This window comes from Phyllobates terribilis, unplaced genomic scaffold (assembly GCF_046119375.1).
Source record: "Phyllobates terribilis strain yellow unplaced genomic scaffold, ASM4611937v1 Scaffold_60__1_contigs__length_8166268, whole genome shotgun sequence".
Classification (NCBI taxonomy): Eukaryota; Metazoa; Chordata; class Amphibia; order Anura; family Dendrobatidae; genus Phyllobates; species Phyllobates terribilis.
The window spans coordinates 7,626,244-7,649,843 of record NW_027362820.1 but is presented as its reverse complement, the minus strand read 5'-3'; the positions used below and the strand labels follow the sequence as shown (position 1 = coordinate 7,649,843).

The following is a 23,600-nucleotide window of genomic DNA, read 5'->3' as shown; positions in this document are numbered from 1 at the left end:
ATGTATGATGCCCCCACACAGTGTAATGCCCCCATTATGCCCCTTATGCAGGATGTATGATGCCCCACACAGTGTAATGCCCCCATTATGCCCCTTATACAGGATGTATGATGCCCCCCACACAGTGTAATGCCCCCATTATGCCCCTTATGCAGGATGTATGATGCCCCCATTATGCCCCTTATGCAGTATGTATGATGCCCCCACAGTGTAATGCCCCCATTATGCCCCTTATGCAGTATGTATGATGCCCCCACAGTGTAATGCCCCCATTATGCCCCTTATGCAGTATGTATGATGCCCCCACAATGTAATGCCCCCATTATGCCCCTTATGCAGTATGTATGATGCCCCCACAGTGTAATACCCCCATTATGCCCCTTATGCAGTATGTATCTTGCCCCCCACAGTGTAATGCCCCCATTATGCCCCTTATGCAGTATGTATGATGCCCCCACACAGTGTAATGCCCCCTTTATGCCCCTTATGTAGTATGTATGATGCCCCCACACAGTGTAATGCCCCCTTTATGCCCCTTATGTAGTATGTATGATGCCCCCACACAGTGTAATGCCCCCATTATGCCCCTTATGCAGTATGTATGATGCCCCCGCACAGTGTAAGCCCCCATTATCCCCTTATACAGTATGTATCATCCTCCACACAGTGTAATGCCCCTTATGCAGTATGTATGATGCCCCCACACAGTGTAATGCCCCCATTATGCCCCTTATGCAGTATTTATGATGCCCCCACACAGTGTAATGCCCCCATTATGCTCCTTTTGCAATATGTATGATGCCCCCCACACAGAGTAATGTTCCTACACTACCACCATCCCCCCACACACAGTACAATGTTCCCAAAGTATCGCCTGAGGTCCTGCAGTTGGAATAAGTCCTGAAGTTTTAAGTTGGAATACTCCCTCCAGACAATGGTTTTCCCTTTGCCTGCTCCCCTACATGTATACCCTCGAGCATGTATACATGCATGTAGGGGAGCAGGCCTTACTTGATATCGAGGCTTTGTACAGTAATATACCGCATATGGATGGTATCAGAGGAGTAAGACGTTTATTGAAATCGAGATCAATAGAGTGTAGCAGACATAATGACTTCATGGAGGATCTTCTAAAATTCACTCTTATTAATAACTTCTTTATTTTTGACAGAAAGTACTTCCACCAGCTCAGGGGTACTGTGATGGGGAGCCCCTGTACCCCCTCATCTGCTAACCTATTCCTGGGCTAGTGGGAGGAAACCACAATATTGTGGGATGATCATAAGTGGTGGCAGCCATATATTGGGGCATGGGATAGATATATTGACAACATTTTTATCATCTGTTCAAGGACAAGTGAACAATTTATTGAATTTGTCAGGGAACTCAATATCCATAGATACAGTTTAATTGTTACCAGTTGCCTTTCCTGGATGTACCAATCAAGAATGTATGGGATGGGAGCCGGCGCTGTGGAGTCGGTAAGCCAAACCTTCGACTCCTACTCCTAAATTTCCATGACACCGACTCCCTCATACATGGCTTATTTTAAGTGCTAAATTTACAGTAGGACACATTTTTCTCAGCTAAAAGTTTAGACCAGGGGTCTCAAACACGTGGCCCGTGGGCCGCATGCGGCCCCTGCAGCTGCTTCATGCGGCCCGCAGGCACATAGACCCCTTGATGATCGCGGCCCGGTCCAGGAGCCGCCGACATCAGCGGTGTAGTGCAATGTATTGCCGTGCAGAGACGGGCTCTCTGCACAGCAATATCAATGGCAGCCGCCGGCCTATCGGAGGCCAGCAGCTGATATCTGCGTCCCAGCGCAGCAGTTTATGAGCTGGACCTGAGGGTGCTGTGGGATCTACTCCCACAATAACTTTCAGAAAGGGTTGGTCAATTAGGGACTGTTTAGTGCATAGTTTCTATAAAAACCTGCACCCAAGGGGACATGGCTGGATGGAAGAATCTGTGGTTTCTTTAGATGTGTAGAAAGTTGTACATGTAATTGGATGAGACCATGAAAATCTTTCTCGAGTTCCTCTACAGGTGAAACCTTTTTCCAGAGGGATTATTCCAACTGTAAAACCTCAAGACTTGTATGTGTGGCCACATCACCTGCCTCCTAGATTATATATGCACGACCAAGAGGCTGTCTAGGACGATTGTGGGGGGGGCATTTGGGCGAAATTACGCCATGGTCGGGACACCCCATTAGTGAGACACATGAACAGTGCACATTGAGGTGAAACAAGCGACATCTCCTTTTGCATCATTGAGGTGGTTAAACCCAATGTGAGAGGGGGTGATCTCAATTGATGTATCCTCAAAAAGGAAAGCGAGTGGATTTCCAGACTGGATTCACTAGCCCCTACGGGACTCAATGAGCAGATTTCCTATGCCTGTTTTGTATGAATACAGCCCAATCTGGATTACATTTTTGGATTTTATACTCTACCCATTTCTACTCAGTTCCCTGTGAATGGGGTTCACATATTGTTTTACTTCATCAAGATATCTGAGCTTCTATATCAGAATTATTTCTTATCAGTTATATCCCACTTATACTATTTAGTAACTAACAAGTGTGGTGTTCCTTGTGTATCTCTAATTATGCAATAGTGGTTAAATTTGACAATTTAGGAATATACTGTGGGCCATCATCCCATATCTTATGAAGTGATAAAGTAGATCTACATGCCTATTGCATGATGGGAGGATGTGCAATACTTGTTTTTAGTCTCCCATGACGCTGATCTCAGAGAGAGGATTTTTCTGTTGGTGGAATGCAATCCAAAACCATTATACGCTCCGGCGTGGAACGCAGACATCTGGGCATGCGCATTTGTGGACAATGATCCTAGATGTGCTCTGTCGTGGAATGATAACTATGGGCACGCGCAGTCACAGGTACGAGTGGCGCGGAGGCAATCAGTTTATCTGGCGTTTCAGCGAAAAGCGCGTCACTTCTGGACATGCACACTAGGGGATGGACATTATCGAACTTCTTGCTCATGAGGAGTAGCGTAGGCGCAGTACAGTATAACCTGTGACAATTCACCTCTAGGAATGGGAATGGGTCTCCTAGTCTGGGGTTTTGGATGAAGTGGGATATTTAAACATGGACACCTGGCTATTAGGCACACTATGCTGAACATCATGAATTATCATCCCTGTATCAAGCCTCCTAATGAACCTGTTGGGGAAACGCTTTGAGGCGGATTATAGAAACATTCTCTGAGTTCCATACCCTTTCCTTTATACATATTGTAGGGGTTTTACTCACTTGGGCACAACGGGAGGAAAACAGGAGGCATGTTCCTTTAAAAGTTCATGTGAGTTTATTGCTTCATAAACCCAGAAGCCAAACAGAAAAGCAAATAGCCTTTAGATCAGGCAGACAAAGTAAATGTCTTTAGCAGGTCTCTGCTCAGCCAGGCTTGTGTGGCACACAAGCTGGGGTAGCGTCCAGTGTCCTGGCTTGGTCTGAAGACAAACATACACAGGAGGCTGTCTACCTCCAAACACACAGACCATGTGCCAAACAACAGCCTTCATTTTATAGGCTGTTAACCACACCCAGAGGTGAGGTATGTGGGTAGCAGGACCTGCCCATTCTCTCCCAGCCACCCGTAACCCGGCTCCCAGGTGCACCAAACAATCATCTTAGTGCTGTGTGCCTTAGAGAAACACTCCGGGTTACATCACAGAGACCAGCCATCTCTGTGACACATACCTCCCATCTACTACTCTACCATTAGCCACCTTACATATCTACCCCCTCTGCCTAATGCCGTGGGGCTTGGCACCTTCTACTGCCAGACAGGGGATTCTCGAGAGGGCATGGGCAGTACCATGTAGCTTCCATGCTCTATGTTCTACATGGAAGTAGAAGTCCTGTAGGGCTAAAAACCAGAGGTTGACCCCTCATCCATCCGATTGGGGCATAGTCGGATACTAATCTAAATTTTCGACCTAACAGATAGTACCGTAAAGTGTCCACTGCCGACTTTATGGCCAAGCATTCCTTCTCTATAACCAAATTATTTTTCTCGCAGCAGGACAGCTTTTTACTCAGGTAGAGGACAGGGTACTCCACCCCATGTATCTCCTGGGAAAGGACTGCTCTGAAGCATCTGTCTGGAGTATAAACTCTTTCTTGAAGTCCGGGGCAACCAGCACCGGTTGCCTACACAGAGCCAGTTTCATCTCTTGAAAGCCCGTCTCCTCCTCTGCAGTCCACTTGGCTATGGCTGATTTTGTCCCTTTAAGGAGGTCAGTCAGGGGTGCGGCCTTCATGGTGAAGTTTGGGATGAATTTCCTGTAGTATCCCACGATTCCCAGGAAGGCTCTGACTTGCTTTTTTCGACAGTGGTCTATGCCAATTTTGGATTGCTTCTACTTTAGTAATTTGGGGTTTTATCTTGCCTCTACGCACTACATATCCAAGGTGCTTGGCTTCTTCTTTCTCCATGCCACATTTCTTCTGGTTTATTGAAAACCCCACCTTCCTCAGAGCATCAAACACAGTCTGGAATTTTTCCAGATGACTCTCCCTGTCTGGACTGAAGATAATAATATCGTCCAGGTATGTTGCGCCATATTTCTTATGGGATGCAAGGATGCGATCCATGGCTCTCTGGAAGGTTCAAAATGCAGCAACGGGGATAATAGAAACAACTACACAAAAGTAAATATAGATGCCAGCAGGTGTAGTTCTATAGAAACTTAAAACTTAACGTTTAATACCATTAGATAAAATATATGCCAAATGCAAGGACCTAAAAACACACAGTTTGACTGCCTGTGGTATATAATAACCAAGAGAACTTCCATATATTGTTACTTCCAGAGATATAGATATATGTCATATAAGCATATTACATCTCTAACACAAACCAGGGAAGGAATGGCAAATATGAAAAAAGATAATGAAGCCCACAGTACACTATATCAACTTATTGTACCCCAATATGTGGGAACATGAAGGCATTCACCCTGAGATATGGGAACATGAAAACACTCGCCCCATCAGTGGTGACCATTTAACTCTGCTATATAGAAATGGAACATCCTCACCAATTTTGATGACTGTCCATGCTCTCGGATCTCAGAGGGGGCTCCATGTGATGGTGGTGAACCGAAATTCATAAGGTCACCAACCAAATACCGCTCCCGACGCGTTTCTTAGCCTTAGCTATTCATCAGGGGAAAGAAAAAAGAGGACATGCGGTATGCACGCTGCCCAAAGTTGCGCAGCTCATTCACCAGACAGCGCTACTTCATGCTCTATTATATCCTCTTTTGAATCCTAATCGCGCTCTGTTCATAATCGTGTCACTTCCGGTTCCGGTCACCTGACATCCGGTATGTGGAACGCAGATGCCGGCCGTGACACGCAGACGTCACTTCCGGTATGCGCGTCATAGACAAGGAAAAATCGCACATAACGGAGCGATAGCTAGGGGACACGCAGGATCACCAGCCGGCATCCTGCTTTGGATGTCACCATAAAAGGAGTCTCATCCATGAATATCCCAAGCCATGGAAAGTGTCCAGAACATATAATAACTGGCACTTATCCTGGCAACATACCATATGTACCGCGGTATATATAAAACACGCGTTCATTTTACCCCAGTGGTTAGAAAGCTGGAAATGCTTCATAGGTCCAGAATCGCACAGTGAAGCTACGGCCCAGCCCCAGGAGCGCACTTTAAACCCAAAATAGTGATGGAAGAAAAATGACAAAAACAGAAACAAAAGAATATATAAAAATAGGAAGGAGAGGGGCATGAAGGGATATGAGGGAACAATGGAGAGGGACCGCACCTCATAGAATTGGAGAGTTAGAGGAATGTATGTAGGGAGCCAGGGGACCTATAAACATCCCTATTCAGCACCTGAAGTAATATCCCTACCTGACAGTGGAGGTTGGCACCCTATAAACCTGCGCAAATGGCGCCCCCACTCCTCGACGGCTATCCCTACACTCCTCTCCCTAATTCACCCTATATCTATAGGAACGGCCTGTAAGACAGCTGCTCATTGAGGCCGTAGGGAGCCGTTGTCCGCATTCTGAAGATCCACTTCGTCTCTCTTTGCAGGATCAGTTTGTCCCAGTCGCCCCCTCTTGGTGGGGCCGTAACTTTGTCAATTCCCATGTAGCGTATTATATCCCTACTGTTCGGATGTACGTTATTCACGTGTTTTGCCAGGGGGGTATCTCTTTTCAGGGCGATATCTCTTTGGTGCTCTCCTACTCTTCTTCTCAATTCTCTCTTTGTCTTCCCTATATATTCCATTCCGCAGACACATTTAGCCATATAGATAATTCCCTTCGATCTACAATTAATGAAATGTTTGACAACAAATGTTTTTCCGGTGACATTACTTATGAAGTCTTTCCCTTGCGTAATAACTTTACATGATACGCATCCACTACATCTAAAACAGCCAGTTATGGAGCTTTTCAGCTTTTTGTTCCCCATATGGCCCATATAGTGACTGTGGACCAATCTGTCCCTAAGGGATCTGCCCTTTTTATATGTAATCATAGGTCTTGAGTCAACCATGTTACCAATATCCTCGTCCATTAATAGAATCGGCCAATGTTTTTGTAATATCCTACGGACTGTATACGACTGATTAGTGAAAGTAGTGATGAGTCTGCAGAAGGTGTTGTCCTTATCCACATTTGGGGATGGGTGTAAAAAGGAGGAGCGGTCCCTGGCCAGAGTCCCCCCATAAGCCTCAGCTATCACCTTCTTAGGGTAACCCCTCTCATGAAATCTCTGACAGAGATCGGTGGCCTGGGCTCTAAAAGTGGCATCGTCCGAGCAGTTCCTCCGGACCCTCATGAATTGCCCCTTCGGTATGCCCCTCTTAAGTGGGGCTGGATGGTTACTTTCCCACCTGAGGAGAGAATTCGAGGCAGTTTTTTTCCTATATGTACTGGTCTCTATCTCCCCATCCTTTCCTATCCGTATCAAGATGTCCAGAAAGGGCAACTCCTGGGGGCCAAACTCAAAAGTAAAGTGTAGGTTAAGGTCATTATGATTAAGCCTTTCTACAAGGTTTCCAAAGGATGTTTTGTCCCCATTCCACAGAACTAGGACGTCGTCGATATATCGAACCCATAGCAAAATGTTTTCACCACCTTCAATAGGGATGTCTCCAAAAACCACGGTTTCCTCCCACCAACCCAGGTATAGATTAGCATACGATGGGGCGCATGGGCTCCCCATCGCAGTACCCCTGAGCTGGTGGAAGTACTTCCCACCGAAAAGAAATACGTTTCTTGTCAGGCAAAACTGAAGGGCCTTCATCACAAAGTGATTGTGTCGCTCAAATTGTTTGCCTCTCCCCATAAGGAAAAAACGTATCGCCTCCAGACCCCTATCATGGGGAATTGAGGAGTATAATGACTCCACATCAATGCTAGCCAAAGTCACGTCTTTGTCAACCGTCATACCTTCTAGTTTTCGAAGCAGGTCATTGGTGTCACCGACAAATGAGTTCAAGCTTACAACAAAGGGTTTAAGTACCTTCTCCAAATATATTCCCAAATTTTGCGTTAGGTTGTTAATTCCCGATATTATGGGTCGTCCTTTCAGTGGATTCAGGCCCTTATGTACCTTTGGGAGACTATAGAAGGTAGACATAACTGGATGGATTGGACAGATAAAGTCTCTCTCCTGTTTATTTAGGGTACCATCCCTCATGGCCTCTCTGGAAGGTTGCAGGGGCCCTCTGCAGTCCCAACGGCATCCGGACATACTGGAAGCATCCGTCAAGCGTAGAAAACACAGTCTTCTCTTTTGCTACCTGTGCCTTAGGGATCTGCCAATATTGGTCTGGTAGCGCACCCATCCTTGGTGCCCCTGTGTTTCCCTTCTAATATTGTTCTTCTACCAGCTGGAGTTACATTATCGCCATCTGGATATTTTTTTAAAAAAAATCTAAATAAAAGACATTTGTTTTTACCATTGGAGTCTGTGGAGCTGGATCATCGTTTTTTCTATTACCTGTCTACTGAGTGCAAGCAGCAGCTCTGATTACGGAGACACCCAGCTGGTTCATGGAGGTGAGCTGTTTTTTTTTATTTTCCCTTTCCATCTGCCAATATCCCTTTGTCAGATCCAAGGTGGTTATGTGCCTTGCTGGCCCAAGCCTCTCGATCAGGTGATCGACGCGTGGCATGGGATATGCGTCAAATTTGGAGACCTCCGATAGTCGTTTCAGAATCTCCACTCACCATCAGGATTTGGGACCAAGACGATCGGGCTCTTCAATGACACCGAGCTTCAGCATACAAGCTACCTCTTTGTAGATCAACTCTCGTCGGGCCTCAGGTATCTGATAGGGCTTAAAGTTTACCCGCACATGAGGCTCCGTCAGAAACTCGTGTTCTAAGACACTTGTGCATCCTGGCAATTCCGAGAACAGATCCCTTTTCTTCTGCATCAACCCCCGACACTGCTGTTTCTGGGCCTTCGTTAGCTTTTCCGCAATTGCGACTCTTCCAACGTCACCTTCTGGCTTGCCCAGCAAGCAAGGAGCTTTCACAGCCTCTCTGTCTTGCCACGGCTTGATGAGGTTGACGTGATATATCTGGTACGCATTACGTCGTCCCGATTGATGAACCTTGTAGTTCACTTCACCCACTTTTTCCACCACCTCATACAGCCCTTACCACTTGGCCAAGAACTTACTTTCCACTGTAGGAATTAGCACGAGGACTCAGCCTCCCGGATTGAATTGCCTCACTCTGACTAACTGGTTGTAGACTCTGGCATGAGCTTCTTGTGCCTGCAGGAGATGTTCTTTTACAATGGGCATCACCTTCGCAATCCTCTCCTGCATCAGAGCAACGTGCTCAATGACGCTCATGTGGGGCGTGACCTCGGCTTCCCAGGTTTCCTTTGTGACATCCAGGAGACTCCGCGAATGTCGGCCATACAGGAGTTCAAATGGCGAGAACCCCGTAGAGGGGCTAGCCTGAGAACTCTACCTAGAAAAGAAAGAAACAAAATGAGATAAGAAGAATGATAATTATGGACTTCCTGTGGCCTTATATTAATATATCAAATTAATAATATATAGTGACAATTATTGATGTAATCATACTGTATGTGTTTTTTTTTTGTGGGTTTGGACAATTTATTATTGTGGTGCATTTTTGGGAAAAGAATAGTTTTCTTTCTAATTTTATATTGTGCACCTTGGAAATTATTATGTTTCACGTACTATACACAATTGCAGTGTATTAGTTATTATCTTAAGCTATTTATTCACTCCTTTAAAATATGAGACACACAATATATATCAAAATTATTGTGTGCCCCATTATACACATTTTCACACCATATATGCTTACTATGATATTTTATATTTTTTTCATGAATCTTTTCACATTAAATTTTCACATATTTCCAACACATTCCTTGCACTCTTACATCAATTTTACTATATAAAACATATACCCATTAGATATCTCTTAAATCAAGAAGTTTATACTTATCAAGTATCAGAAGCATTCCCTAATGGATGATTGGGGTTCAACTAATTATTATATAGAACAGGGTTCCCCAACTCCAGTCCTCAAGGCCCACCAACAGGTCACGTTTTCAGGATTTCCTTAGTATTGCACTGGTGATAATTCCATCATCAGCACAGGCAATAGTTACATCACCTGTGCAATACTAAGGAAATCCTGAAAACATGACCTGTTGGTGGGCCTTGAGGACTGGAGTTGGGGAACCCTGATATAGAAAACGCAAAAGAATGTAATGAAGGCGAGTATCTATATGCCTAAATGTATTTACGATCTCCGTTACATTGACACGCCCCTTCCAAGCTCCGCTACTCCTATATGGAGATTCCCAACAGAGAGTGCGCATGCGCACGTGAACGGGCCCGTCGGACTTCCGGTCCTGCACAAGAGACACTTCATGCGTTCCACCGCATGCGTGTCAGCCGCAGTGACTCCGGAAGTCCTTTTTGTTTACGGGGCACCTACGTAACTAACGCATGCGCCATAATCACTCTGGTCTATCAGATTAATTACATACAGCTGGTGGGAGGAATACATAAACGGTACACTGTGCACACAAACTAACGCCCCCCATTGAAGAAGCCCAAGGCGAAACGGCGGCGTCAGGGTAGACCGCAATCTCATCTCCACAGGCTGGATACTGAAATATTTAAGTACTCTCCTTAGGACCTTGCTGCTGTTAACTGTGAATCCTGAATGAATCTGTCCCTATATGCACAGTTCCCTGTTTAGGGTATTAAATCAATTGTTGCTGGCTTTATTTCCCTATCTTTCAGTCATTACTTTGTCTGAAAGATATAATGTAAAACATAACAAAAATTCACTTATTTATATACTCACAAGTATATTTATATTTATACATCTTTCAATACAGAGAGGAAAATACCTTTTTGCACTTTGTCTCTGGATTTTTTTGAATAAAGGGGTTCAACTTTTTCAGCACCTTATTATTAGGGAAAGGGTGCAATAAAAACGGAATAGAATTTCTTGATACATCAGAGGAGGTAGCTTACTGTAATAATATAAGCCTCTAATGGAGATTTCATTTTGTGAATTTTGAAGGTACCTGTTTTTTACAAAAAAATTCTTTTAATTATTGAAATAAAAATGATTTAATTTTAACAAATAATTGTACTCATATCTTCCTTAAATCGGGCTCATGTAGCTTGAGTTTGTTTGTGGATAAGGTCAAATATTTGGTAGCGAGGTGGTTTGTTCCGGTGATACGAACCCGCTGTTCCCCGATAGTCATTGTCACCCCCAAGCGCGCGAGAATGTCAGTTTTTAGCTTGCCATACTCTTTGGCATCCTGCAAAGCTAAATCATAGTACACCTTTTGGGCGTACTATGCAAAGCTAAATAGGACGTACTATGCAAAGCTAAATAGGGCGTCCTGCAAAGCTAAATCTTAGTACGCCTACTAGACGTACTTCTGGGGCTCTCCTGTCAAGTATTGCGCCAGTACCTCTGTCCACTGCTCTTGCGAAAATTCCTCCCTCTCGGCGACCCTTTCAAACACCGTCAGGAAGGCCTCAACGTCAACCTCCGGGGTTATTTTCTGCAAAGCCCGTCATACCGCCTTCCGGACATGGGAGTTATCAGTCGGACCTGGGGTTGGAGCGCTCATCCTGCCCTGGATGGCGGTTGCCAGAAGCTGCTGGATCTGCTGTAACAACAGCCTGTTGGCAATGCTTGCTGGCTTGCGACAGACTTCACCCAGGGCATGCAGTCCATCCTGTAGCAGTCACACGTCTCTGCTGGGAACACTGCTCGCGTGTCTAACACCAATTGTAGAGGTTTTACTCACTTGGGTGCGACGGAAGGAAAACAGGAAGCATGTTCCTTTAAAAGTTCTTGTGGGTTTATTGCTTAATAAACCCAGAAGCCAAACAGAAAAGCAAATAGCTCAAGCAAACAAAGTAAATGTCTTTAGCAGGTCTCTGCTCAGCCAGGCTTGTGTGGCATGCAAGTTGGGGTAGCGTCCAGTGTCCTGGCTTGGTCTGAAGACAAACATACACAAGAGGTCTTCTCCCTCCAAACACACAGACCATGTGCCAAACAACAGCCTCCATTTTATAGGCTGTTAACCACACCCAGAGGTGAGGTACGTGGGTAGCTGGACCCGCCCATTCTCTCCTAGCTACCCGTAACCCGGCTCCCAGGTGCACCAAACGATCCTCTTAGTGCTTATGTGCCCTAGAGAAACACTCCAGGTTACATCACACAGACCAGCCATCTCTGTGACACATACCTCCCATCGACTACGCGACCATTAGCCACCTTACAATACCTTGATACATATCTGGTTTCATGATTACCCCACGGCTGATGAAAGGGAATCTGTCACCCGCTGGGACTTATCTGACCTCTAATATGGGCATACAGGTGATAGAAATGTGAATCTATACATACCTGAATGCCTCATATTAGAGGTCTGTTTGCTGAGAAATGGCTTTTTATTCAGTGAAGATTCTGATGCTTGCTGGCCGTGGGGTAGTCGGTGGAGTGGATTCCCTTTAATAAATACTCACTTAGCCCCATTCTTCATGCAGATACTAATAAATCCAGGACCTATGAGATTTTTACCATATGATAGTTGGATAGTTAGGGGTGTATCATCCATAGCAGCAGCCCACAGGGCCACTATGGTGCCCGTGAAAAAACACAGAATTTGAGCTTGGTTTAAGTTGGTATCCATGCCGCACATAAATGCATGTTTACTATGGCCATAAATCAGAAAAAAACTATAAGAAGAAAAATGATCATAAACCCTGCTGTAAATAAATAAAAACCAAAAGTGCTTTTAACCCCTTTACCCCCGAGGGTGGTTTGCACATTAATGAGCAGGCCAATTTTTATAATTCTGACCACCGTCACTTTATGAGGTAATTACTCTGGAACGCTTCAACGGATCCCCCTGATTCTGAGATTATTTTTTCGTGACATATTGTACTTCATGATTGTGGTAAAATTTCTTTGATATCACTTGCGTTTATTTGTGGAAAAATCGGAAATTTGGTGAAAATTTTGAAAATTTGTCAATGTAATTTTTATGCCCTTAAATCAAAGAGATGTCACGCAAAATAGTTAATAAATAACATTTCCCACATGTCTACTTTACATCAGCACAATTTTGGAACAAACATTTTTTTTTTAGTAGGGAGCTATAAGGGTTAAAAGTTGACCAGCGATTTCTCATTTTAACAACAAAATTTACAAAACCATTTTTTTTAGAGACCACATCACATTTGACGTGACTTTGAGGGGCCTTTATGACAGAAAATACCCAAAAGTGACACCATTCTAAAAACTGCACTCCTCAAGGTGCTCAAAACCACATTCAAGAAGTTTATTAACCCTTCAGGTGCTTCACAGGAATTTTTGGAATGTGGAAGAAAAAAATTAACATTTAACTTTTTTCACAAAAATGTTACTTTAGACCCAATTTTTTTTATTTTCGCAGGGGTAACTGGAAAAAATGGACCCCAAAATTTTTGTGCAATTTCCCCTGAGCACGCAGATACCCCATATCTGAGGAAAAAACACTGTTTGGGCGCACAGCAGGGTTTGGAAGGGAAGGAGCGCCATTTGACTCTTTGTAAAATTTGCTTGAATAATTAGCGGACACCATGTTGCGTTTGGGGAGCCCCTGATGTGCCTAAACAGTGGAAACCCCCCACAAGTGACACCATTTTGGAAACTAGACCCCTTAGGGAACTTATCTAGATGCGTGGTGTGCACCTTGAACCCCCAGGTGCTTCACAGAAGTTTATAACATTGAGCCGTAAAAATAAAATTTTCACATTTTTCCAACAAAAATGTTTTTCAGCCTCCAATTTTGCATTTTCATAGGGGTAACAGGAGAAATTGCACCATGCATTTTGTTGTGCAATTTCTCCTGAGTAAGCCGATACCCCATATGTGGGGGAAAACCGCTGTTTGGACGCACGGCAGGGTTCAGAAGGGAAGGAGCACCATTTGACTTTTTGAATGTAAAATTTGCTTGAATAATTAGCGCTTGTGCCTCTGATGTGCCTAAACAGTGGAAACCCCCCACAAGTGACACCATTTTGGAAACTAGACCCCTTAGGGTACTTATCTAGATGTGTGGTGAGCATCCTGAACCCCCAGGTGCTTCACAGAAGTTTATAACATTGAACCGTAACAATGAAATTTTCACATTTTTTCAACAAAAATGTTTTTCAGCCCCCAATTTTGCATTTTCACAAGGGTAACAGGTTGCGTTTGGGGAGTCCCTGATGTGCCTAAATAGTGGAAACCACCCCACCCTCCCCCCAGTGACTCCATTTTGGAAGCTACACCCCTCCAGGATTTTATCAAGGGGTATAGTGAACATTTTGAACCCAGAGGTACGACACAGAATTTGATAACATTAGGTCATCATATTGAATAAGTTGTCATTAGTCTTGAGTGCAAGTGCTCGCTATTTGAGTTTGCATCAGGTACTAGGGTATGCACCAAGTATCGCGGGTGCTCAAGTGACATGCTTGAGTCCCTGCCCCGCATGTTTTTTTATTAGACACCCAAAAAAAAAAACATGCTGGGATCGCTCGTGCATGGCAGGCAATCCCCATAAGGTTTTTTTGGCTGTATAACAGCTGCAAAACATTTGAGGAGGAGACTCGAGCATGTCACTCGAGCACCTGCCATACTCTGTGCATACCCAAGCACCCGATGCAAACTCAAGTAGCGAGTACTTGCACTCACTAGTCGCCATATCGTCGTCATTTTCTTTTTCTTTACTTCTGAAAAAATCCCAACCCCAACCCAAACTTTAGCCCAAACCTAACCCTAACCCTAACCTTAGCCTAACCCTAGCCTAACCCTAATCCCAATCCCTAGCACAACCCTAACCATAGCACAACCCTAACCCTAAAGTTTATTTTTTACGCCGTTCCTCGTGTGGTATAAGTGATTAGAAGACGTTATTCTTCGGGTCGGTGCAATTACAGCGATACCAGAATCTTATCGGGTTTTTATGATTGACAGCTGTCACACACTAAAAGACACATTTTTTTGCAAAGACTAGTTTTTGCATCGCCATATTTTGAGAGCTATAATTTTTCCAGATTTCGGCCGACAGTCATGTGATGGTTTGTTTTTTTACGGGACAAGTTGATGTTTTTATCGGTATCATTTTCGGGCAAATGACATTTTTTGATCGCTTTCTATTCCGATTTTTGGGAGTCAGGATAAACAAAAGCCAACAATTCAGGAATTGTTTTTTTTGTTTTTTTATATGCCTTTCTGCGTGTGGTAAAATTGATAAGGCAGCTTTATTCTTTGGGTCAGTACGTTTACAGTGGTACCGCATTTTTTTTTTATATATATATATATATATATATATATTGGCGCTTTTACACAATAAAAACTATTTTATAGAAAAAATAATTGTTTTTGCATCGCTTTATTCTGAGAACTATAACTTTTTTATTTCTCTGTTGTTGGAGCTGTATTGCGGCTTGTTTTTTGCGGGACAAGATGACGTTTTCAGCTGTACCATTTTTATTTACGTTCGTCTTTTTGATCGCATTTTATTCCATTTTTTGTTTGGCGGTGTGATGATAAAACATCATTTTATGTTTCGTTTTTTTTTTACCGTGTTCACTAAAGCGGTTAAGTAGTGGGACAGTTTTATAGGTCAAGTTGTTCCGGACGTGGTGATACCAAATATGTGTACTTTTATTGGTTTATTTTTTTTTTCATAAGATTATTTATTTATGGGTACAATATATAATATAATATTTTTACAATTTTTATTTTTTTTTTTCACTTTCTGACATTTTTATTACTTGTTCACATTGTCCCACTATGGCACTTTCACTTTTTGCAGCCTGATCGTCTGCATGGCATAGAGAGCAGCAGCTCCCTATGCCATGCAGCCTGTCAGCGCTGCACAGGGAGAAAGTTACTTTGGTCGTGCACTGCACATGACCAAAACAACTTCATGCCTCCTGGTGACCCGGATGTTGTCATGATGACGTCGGGTCACCATGGCAACATCCGGGACTGGATTTGGACGCCGGCAGAGAAAGTAAGTATCGCGCTTACCTCCTCTTGCCACCGGAATGCTGCAATCGATTTCAATCGCAGCATTTCGGGGGTTAATGTGTCGGGAGCGGTGCGGGACCGCTCCTTGCACATAACACCGGGTGTCAGCTGTGACAATCAGTTGACACACGGCGGCGATCTCGCCCGCACCGCTTGTGTGCGGACGAAATCGCCAGGCCGTATTAATGCGTATCAGGCCCATAAGGCCCAGGGCACAGATACGTACTAATATGCCCTGGGTCAGAAAGGGGTTAAATAAAATAGGGTTCTTAGCAACACTGTTTTTGATCAAAAATAGCATGAAAGCTATCCCACCATGGCAAGATGAACCCATTCGGGATAGTCCTACTCTGTATAATATTAACTCCTTTAAAGCCCATGACGTACTAATACGCGTCTGTGCCCTGGGACTTAAGAGCCTGACCCGTATTAGTACGTCATCGCGATCGCGCGCGCACACAGGCTGTGCGGGCGCGATCTCCGCTGGGTGTCAGCTGATTGTGACAGCTGACACCCGGTACTATGTGCAGGGAGCGGTCCCACACCGCTCCCGGCACATTAAACCCCGCAATGCTGCGATCGAAGTCGATCGCAGCATTGCTGTGGCTAAGGGGAGGTGATCGCAATACTCACCTCATCTTCCGGCCTCCAGCGCTGTCTGCCACGGCTTCCCGGGTGTTGCCATGACGACCCTATGTCGTCATGACAACATCCGGGTCACCAGACAGCAGGAAGATTTTTTGGTCATGCGCAGTGCATGACCAAACAATCTTCTCACTGTGCAGCACTGACTGCCTGCATGGCACAGGGATGGTTCTCCATCCCTATGCTATGCAGGCGATCAGAATAAAAAAAGTGAAAGTCCCAGAGTGGGACAAAGTAAAAAAACTCTCAGAAAGTGAAAAAAAAAAAAAATTGTAAAAATATAAAAAATAATCCACCAAAAATAAAAATATAATGTACCAATCAATAAATATTATGAAAAAAAAACACCAAACAATAAAAGTACACATATTTGGTATCGCCGCGTCCGTAACGACCTGACCTATAAAACTGTCCCACTAGTTAACCCCTTCAGTGAACACGGTAAAAAAAAAAAAAAACGAAGCAAAAAGCAATGCTTTATCATCATACCGCCAAACAAAAAATGGAATAACACGCGATCAAAAAGACGAATATAAATAAAAATGTTACAGCTGAAAACGTCATCTTGTCCCGCAAAAAACAAGCCGCCATATAGCTCCAAATCAAAAAGTTATAGCTCTCAGAATGAAGCGATGCAAAAAAATATTTTTTTCTATAAAATAGCTTTTGTTGTGTAAAAGCGCCAAAACATAGAAAAACGATATAAATGTGGTACCGCTGTAAACGTACTGACCCAAAGAATAAAGCTACCTTATCAATTTTACCACACGCGGAGCAGAATAAATTTTTAAAAAAAAAAAACAATAATTCCTAAATTGTTGGTTTTTGTTTATTCTGCCTCCCAAAAGCTGGAATAGAAAGCGATCAAAAAATGTCACGTGCCTGAAAATGGCACCAATAAAAACGTCAACTCATCCCGCAAAAAAGAAGCCGTCACATGACTCTGTCGGCCAAAATATGGAAAAATTATAGCTCTCAAAATATGGCGATGCAAAAACTAGATTTTACAAAATATGTGTCTTTTAGTGTGTGACAGCTGTCAATCATAAAAACCTGATATCATTCTGGTTTCTCTGTAGCCGCACCGACCCGAAGAATAAGGTCGTCTAATCATTTATACCGCACTAGGAATGGCGTAAAAAATAAACGCTGGGGTTGGGGTTAGGGTTGTGCTAATGTTAGGGTTGGGGTTAGGGTTGTTGTTATTTTCAAAAGTAAAAAAAAAAAAACGATGACGATCTGGCAACTAGTGTTGAACGCAAGTGCTCGCTACTTGAGTTTGCATCGGGTGCTCGGGTATGCATTGAGTATCGCGGGTGCTCGAGTCTCCGCCCCATATGCTTCGCTGCCAAAAAAACCTCGCGAGGATTGCCTGCCATTCACGAGCGATCCCCGCATGTTTTTTTGGGGGTGTCTAATAACCGTGAAACATGCGGGCGGGGTCTCGAGAATTTCGCTTGAGCATCCGTGATACATGGTGCATACCTGAATACCCAATGCAAACTCAAGTAGCGAGCACTTGCGCTCAAGACTAATGACAACTTATTCAATATGATGACCTAATGTCATCAAATTCTGTGTCGTACCTCTGTGTTCAAAATGTTCACTATACCCCTTGATAAAATCCTTGAGGGGTGTAGTTTCCGAAATGGGGTCACTTGTGCGGGTTTCAACTATTTAGGCACATCAGGGGCTCACCAAACGCGACATGGCGTCCGCTCTCGATTCCAGCTGATTTTGCGTTCAAAAAGTCACACAGTGCTCCTTCCCTTCTGAACTCTGCCGTGCTCCCAAACACTGTATTTTCCCCACATATGGGGTATTTGCGTACTCAGGAGAAATTGCACAAAAGTTTTTGGGGTCCATTTTCTCCTCTAACCCTTGTGAAAATAAAAAATTTGGGGCTAAAACATCATGTTTGTGGAAAAAGTTAGATTTTTTATTTTCACGGCTCCATGTTATAAACTTCTGTAAGGGACGTGGGGGTTCAAGATGCTCACCACACATCTAGATAAGTTCCCTAAGGGGTCTAGTTTCCAAAATGGTGTCACTTGTGGGGGGTTTCCACTGTTTAGGCACATCAGGGGCTCCCCAAATGCAACATGGCGTCCGCTAATTATTCAAGCAAATTTTACATTCAAAAAGTCAAATGGCGCTCCTTCCCTTCCGAACCCTGCCGTGCGCCAAAACAGTGGTTTTCCCCCACATATGGGGTATCTGCTTACTCAGGAGAAATTGCACAACAAAATGCATGGTGCAATTTCTCCTGTTACCCTTATGAAAATGCAAAAGTGGGGGCTGAAAAACATTTTTGTTGGAAAAATGTGAAAATTTTATTTTTACGGCTCAATGTTATAAACTTCTGTGAAGCACCTGGGGGTTTAAGGTGCTCACCACACATCTAGATAAGTTCCCTGAGGGATCTAGTTTCCAAAATGGTGTCACTTGTGGGGGGTTTCTACTGTTTAGGCACATCAGGGGCTCCACAAATGCAACATGGCGTCCGCTAATTATTCAAGCAAATTTTATATTCAAAAAGTCAAATGGCGCTCCTTCCCTTCCGAACCCTGCCATGCGCCCAAATAGTGGTTTTCCCGCACATATGGGGTATCTACTTACTCAGGAGAAATTGCACAACAAATTTTGGGGTCCATTTTTTCCTGTTAACCCTGCGAAAAAAAAAATTGGGTCTAAAATAACATTTTTGTGAAAAAAGTTAAATGTTAATTTTTTTCTTTCACATTCCAAAAATTCCTGTGAAGCACCTGAAGGGTTAATAAAGTTCTTGAATGTGGTTTTGAGCACCTTGAGGGGTGCAGTTTTTTAGAATGGTGTCACTTTTGTGTATTTTCTGTCATAAAGACCCCTCAAAGTGACTTTAAATATGATGTGGTCCCTAAAAAAATTGTTTTGTAAATTTTGTTGGAAAAATGAGAAATCGCTGGTCAACTTTTAACCCTTATAGCTCCCCAATAAAAAAAAATGTTGGTTCCACAATTGTGCTGATGTAAAGTAGACATGTGGGAAATGTTATTTATTAACTATTTTGTGTGACATATCTCTCTGATTTAAGGGCATGGAAATTCAAATTTTGAAAATTGCAAAATTTTCTACATTTTCTCCAAATTTCCATTTTTTTCACAAATAAACGCAAGTGATATCGAAGAAATTTTACCACAATCATGAAGTACAATATGTCACGAAAAAACATTCTCTGAATCTGGGGGATGCGTTGAAGTGTTCCAGAGTAATTACCTCATAAAGTGACAGTGGTCAGAATTGTAAAAATTGGCCTGGTTATTTACGTGCAAACCACCTTGGGTTGTAAAGGGGTTAAAAACCTTACCGTGTATCAAAGCCTCAAACTTCTGTGTATGAATCAGACATGAGATCTAATGTGATAGAAGATTACAGTCCGGGGAAGACTGGAAACATTCATATAGACGGCCGTTGGAGATGTAGTCAGTGAGAAATCTGGCTAAATATGTTTCTAGAGCCGTAGTAGAAGATGAAGATGTCGTCCTCCTCATGAAGTTGTTATTTCTTATGATACGTGTAATGAATATCTCCTGCAGTATTGCTAATGCCGATTGCAGTGTTTGTAAATGAGACGAGAATTAGCTTTATGGAAGATGAGTTTATGAGAAACGTGTTCAGCTACAGACTCCGAGGAAGAAACTGCTTGGTGTCTGTGGCCTAAAATATATAGATTTTATTACTAGATGTAAAGCAGAAAACTAAATACTGTAAAATAATAAATCTCCTCCTATGTTTCCCTTATTATTCCCAGTAATTGTATTATTACACAGGATCTTTATGATGTTATATAGGCTCATCATCTTCTCATTCAGGTCTCTACAATATCAGATCCTCTCAGTGAAGATCTTCTATTTAAGAGAATTTTCCTTATGGACCCATCAAAGATGGATATGGATAGAGACAAGATGGCGGAGAGGATATTCCACCTCACCCTAGAGATCCTCTTCCGGCTTACTGGAGAGGTGAGAGATTCTGATGAGATCACATTACATCATTCTTATCTATGGGAATAACAGATGGACAGAACTGGAGAGGTGAGGACTCTGTAAATGTCTGTAGTGAGATTTATTTATATGTATTTCCATAACCAGGATTACATATTAGTGAAGAAGACCTCTAGTGAGCACTGTCAGGACCCTGTGTCTGAGGGATGGGGAAGAACCCTGAGCCCAATCACAGGGCCTCCATCTCACCTCTTCATACATGAGGACATCAATGACCAGAAGATCGTAGAACTCACCTACAAAATGATTGAGCTGCTGACTGGAGAGGTGACGCTGCTGGGAATGCTGGGACATTATACAGTATGAAGGGATCGGGGGGGTGACAGTATCATTGTATGTGTCAGGTTCCTATAAGATGTCAGGATGTCACTGTCTATTTCTCCATGGAGGAGTGGGAGTATTTAGAAGGACACAAAGATTTGTACCAAGACGTCATGATGGAGGTTCCCCAGCCCCTCACATCACCAGGTAATAGACAGGACTAAACACACACGGCCTATAATTATCTGTATGTAAAGAATGAATTCAGTCCCTGTATGTGTTTCCCCCAGATCTATCCAGTAAGAGAACAACACCAGAGAGATGTCCCTATCCTCTTCTTCCACTGGACTGTAAACAAGAAGATCCCAATGTTCCTCAGGATCATCAGGTAGATGGAGAGAAGGTGTCATGAGATCTCCCCTATAATGTATAAATGACTGTGAAGGTCTTGTGTGAGAACTGTGGAGATGGATTAGAGCTGATCATAGATGTGACTTCTCAATCTGTCTGTGACTTTTACAATATTTGTTTCAGGGTGAAGATCTGCCCCATATTAATACTACAGAGACATATGTGAGGGGTGATGAGCGGTGTAAAGAAGAGATTCCTACATATGACTACCGAGGTGAGTAGTAATAGCCACTAAGTGCTGAGAAGTGACAGATTCTTCTCTGTCACCGGCTGTGGCTGCTTTATCGGTGATGTAGTCCGGCTGTATCAGTCGTGTGATCACCATTTTACCGCTAGACCACAACATTCTCCTCCATCCGAAAATGTTCAAATTACTTTGTGGATTGACAGAAATATGAAACTGGGCTTCGAGAAACAGGTAGACACCATGAAATCTACTTTGGAAGCTTTTGGTCTTAAATTGGAGGAAAATACTAAAAGACTTGAAACGGTGGAGGGAAGGGTAGAGTCTGTCTCTTCTGATAATCTAGAAATTAAATCTGAGCTTAAAAGACTCAGACTAAAAGTTGCGGATTTGGAGGATAGAAGTAGAAGAAATAACTTGAAGATTAGAGGCATATCTGAGGACGTTTCTCCCTCAGATATTTCGGCTTTTGTCAAAGACTTATTTCACAAGACAATCCCATCCCTTTCTGAGCAGGATCTTATCATTGATAGGGCCCATCGCTTATTTCGTCCGACCTCCATCTCCTCGGATCTTCCTAGGGATGTAATAGCTAGGTTACATTTTTTCTCGACCAAAGAGAGAATCTTGAACTATATTAGGGAAAACAGGACTTTTCCAGAGCCTTTCTCGCACCTAAAAATCTTCTCAGATTTTTCCAAAGAAACCATGGATACGAGAAGGTCATACAAATTGACCACAGATAGACTGAGGGATATGAATATCCCGTATAGGTGGGGCTTTCCAGTAAAGTTGCTGATTTTCTTTAACGGGAAAACATTTACTCTTACAGATCCTGATGAAGGCCCTAAATTTTTTGATTTTATAAAAGACATTCCCTACAAAGTTACAAAGGCACCCCACCGCTGAAATGAGAAACACTACTCCCTCGGGAGCCCTCTTTAAAAATAAACTCATTCTATCACCTCACCTAACATGCTATAATAAATTTATCATTCTTCTTTACATTTAGCCTTCATGGTTTGTCCACATTATTTTTCCCCCCAATCTGAGGGAGAACCTTTACGGTGAAGGTTCCCTCAGGAGATTTTTTGATTCGTTTTTTCTTTTTTCTTTGAATACTTGGTTATTGTTATTACTATCTTTGAATTAATATTAGAGATATTGTATTCCAGCTTTGATTGTCGGTTGATTTTTATTTTTTGGGAATTTGTTGGACCAACTGACCCCTCTCCCTTTGGTTTACTTTGATTACCAATTTACCTATGCCTATCAAGATCATCACCTATAATGTAAGAGGCCTAAACAGTCCCAATAAGAGATTCTCCCTTTGGAAGGAATTGGGTCATCTTGGTGCTGATGTTGCGTGTCTTCAGGAGACCAGGTTTGCCGAGGGGAAACACCCTACCTTCACCCACAAACGCTACCCTCATATATTTGAATCCACTAGCGACCGGAAAAAAGCCGGTGTAGCTACAGTGATCAGAGATTCTGTCCCATTTGAGTTTTTAGATCAGCATAAAGATGTCAATGGAAGGTTCCATATATTGCTCTGTAAACTGAATAATCATGAGTGCACTGTTGTTAACTTATACGCCCCAAATAAAAAGCAAATACCCTTTTTGAACAAGGTTTTTAGAAAAGTTAAAGAGGTTAGGAGAGGCGAATTGATTTTTTTAGGAGACTTCAACATGGTCCCGGACGGGCATATGGACTCTTCCTCCCCCAGCCGTCACCTATACCCGACGTTAAATAATTGGCTTTATAAAAATGAACTATTTGATACATTTAGATGTCTGCAAACTACCTCCAAAGAATTCTCCCACTTTTCGGATGCGCACCAAACGGCCTCTAGAATTGACTTAATAATAACTGATGTCTTTTCTTTACCCAAATTTTCTAACATATCTATAGGCCTTAGGTCTTTATCAGATCATGCCCCTACGTCATGTGAAATTCATATTGGTCCTCTTATTAAAAATAGATTTCTTTGGAAATGTAGATCTTCACTTATTCATAACCCCAAGAACAAAAAAATTATTGAAAAAGCTATTTCTGATTATTTTAGGGAAAACGATACCCCAGATTTATCTAATCCCTTCTCCAGCTGGTGCGCTCACAAGGCTGTCCTTCGGGGTGTACTAATGCAGATATCCTCATCTGAAAAAAAAGAAAAAAGAACAAAAATTAATTCTCTTCAAAAACTGATTAGGGAAAAAGAACTAGAACAAATAAATCTTCCTTCCCCTTCCCCAATAATTCAAAAAGAGCTCTCAAATTTAAGGGTAGAGCTAAAATCAGAAATTTCTTCCTCCTATGATGCGATTATTCGGAAATCAAAATTTAATTACTATGCGGCTCTAAATAAACCTACCCGCTTTATGGCTCGCCTAGTTAAATGTAAAAGAGCGATTAATAGAATAGATAA

At 42.8% G+C, this 23,600-nt stretch overlaps 2 protein-coding genes across 2 annotated transcripts in view; both read left to right on the top strand.

Moving 5' to 3' along the window:
• Positions 1–23,600, top strand: part of LOC141192351 (uncharacterized) — a 106,484-nt gene that overhangs the window by 74,064 nt on the left and 8,820 nt on the right. The window lies entirely within an intron of this gene.
• Positions 1,449–22,990, top strand: LOC141192370 (uncharacterized). The gene is made up of 7 exons (XM_073661887.1): positions 1,449–1,481; positions 20,125–20,274; positions 20,404–20,583; positions 20,661–20,784; positions 20,868–20,965; positions 21,112–21,202; positions 22,005–22,990. The coding sequence occupies exons 1-7, from the start codon at positions 1,449–1,451 to the stop codon at positions 22,079–22,081; spliced, it is 753 nt and encodes a 250-aa protein (XP_073517988.1). The 3' UTR covers positions 22,082–22,990.

Coding starts and splice junctions, on each gene's coding strand:
- LOC141192370 (XM_073661887.1), top strand. CDS start 1,449: ATGTATGGGATGGGAGCCGGCGCTGTGGAGTCG. Junction 1,482..20,124: donor GAGCCGGCGCTGTGGAGTCG/GTAAGCCAAACC, acceptor CTTCTCATTCAG/GTCTCTACAATATCAGATCC. Junction 20,785..20,867: donor CCAGCCCCTCACATCACCAG/GTAATAGACAGG, acceptor TGTTTCCCCCAG/ATCTATCCAGTAAGAGAACA.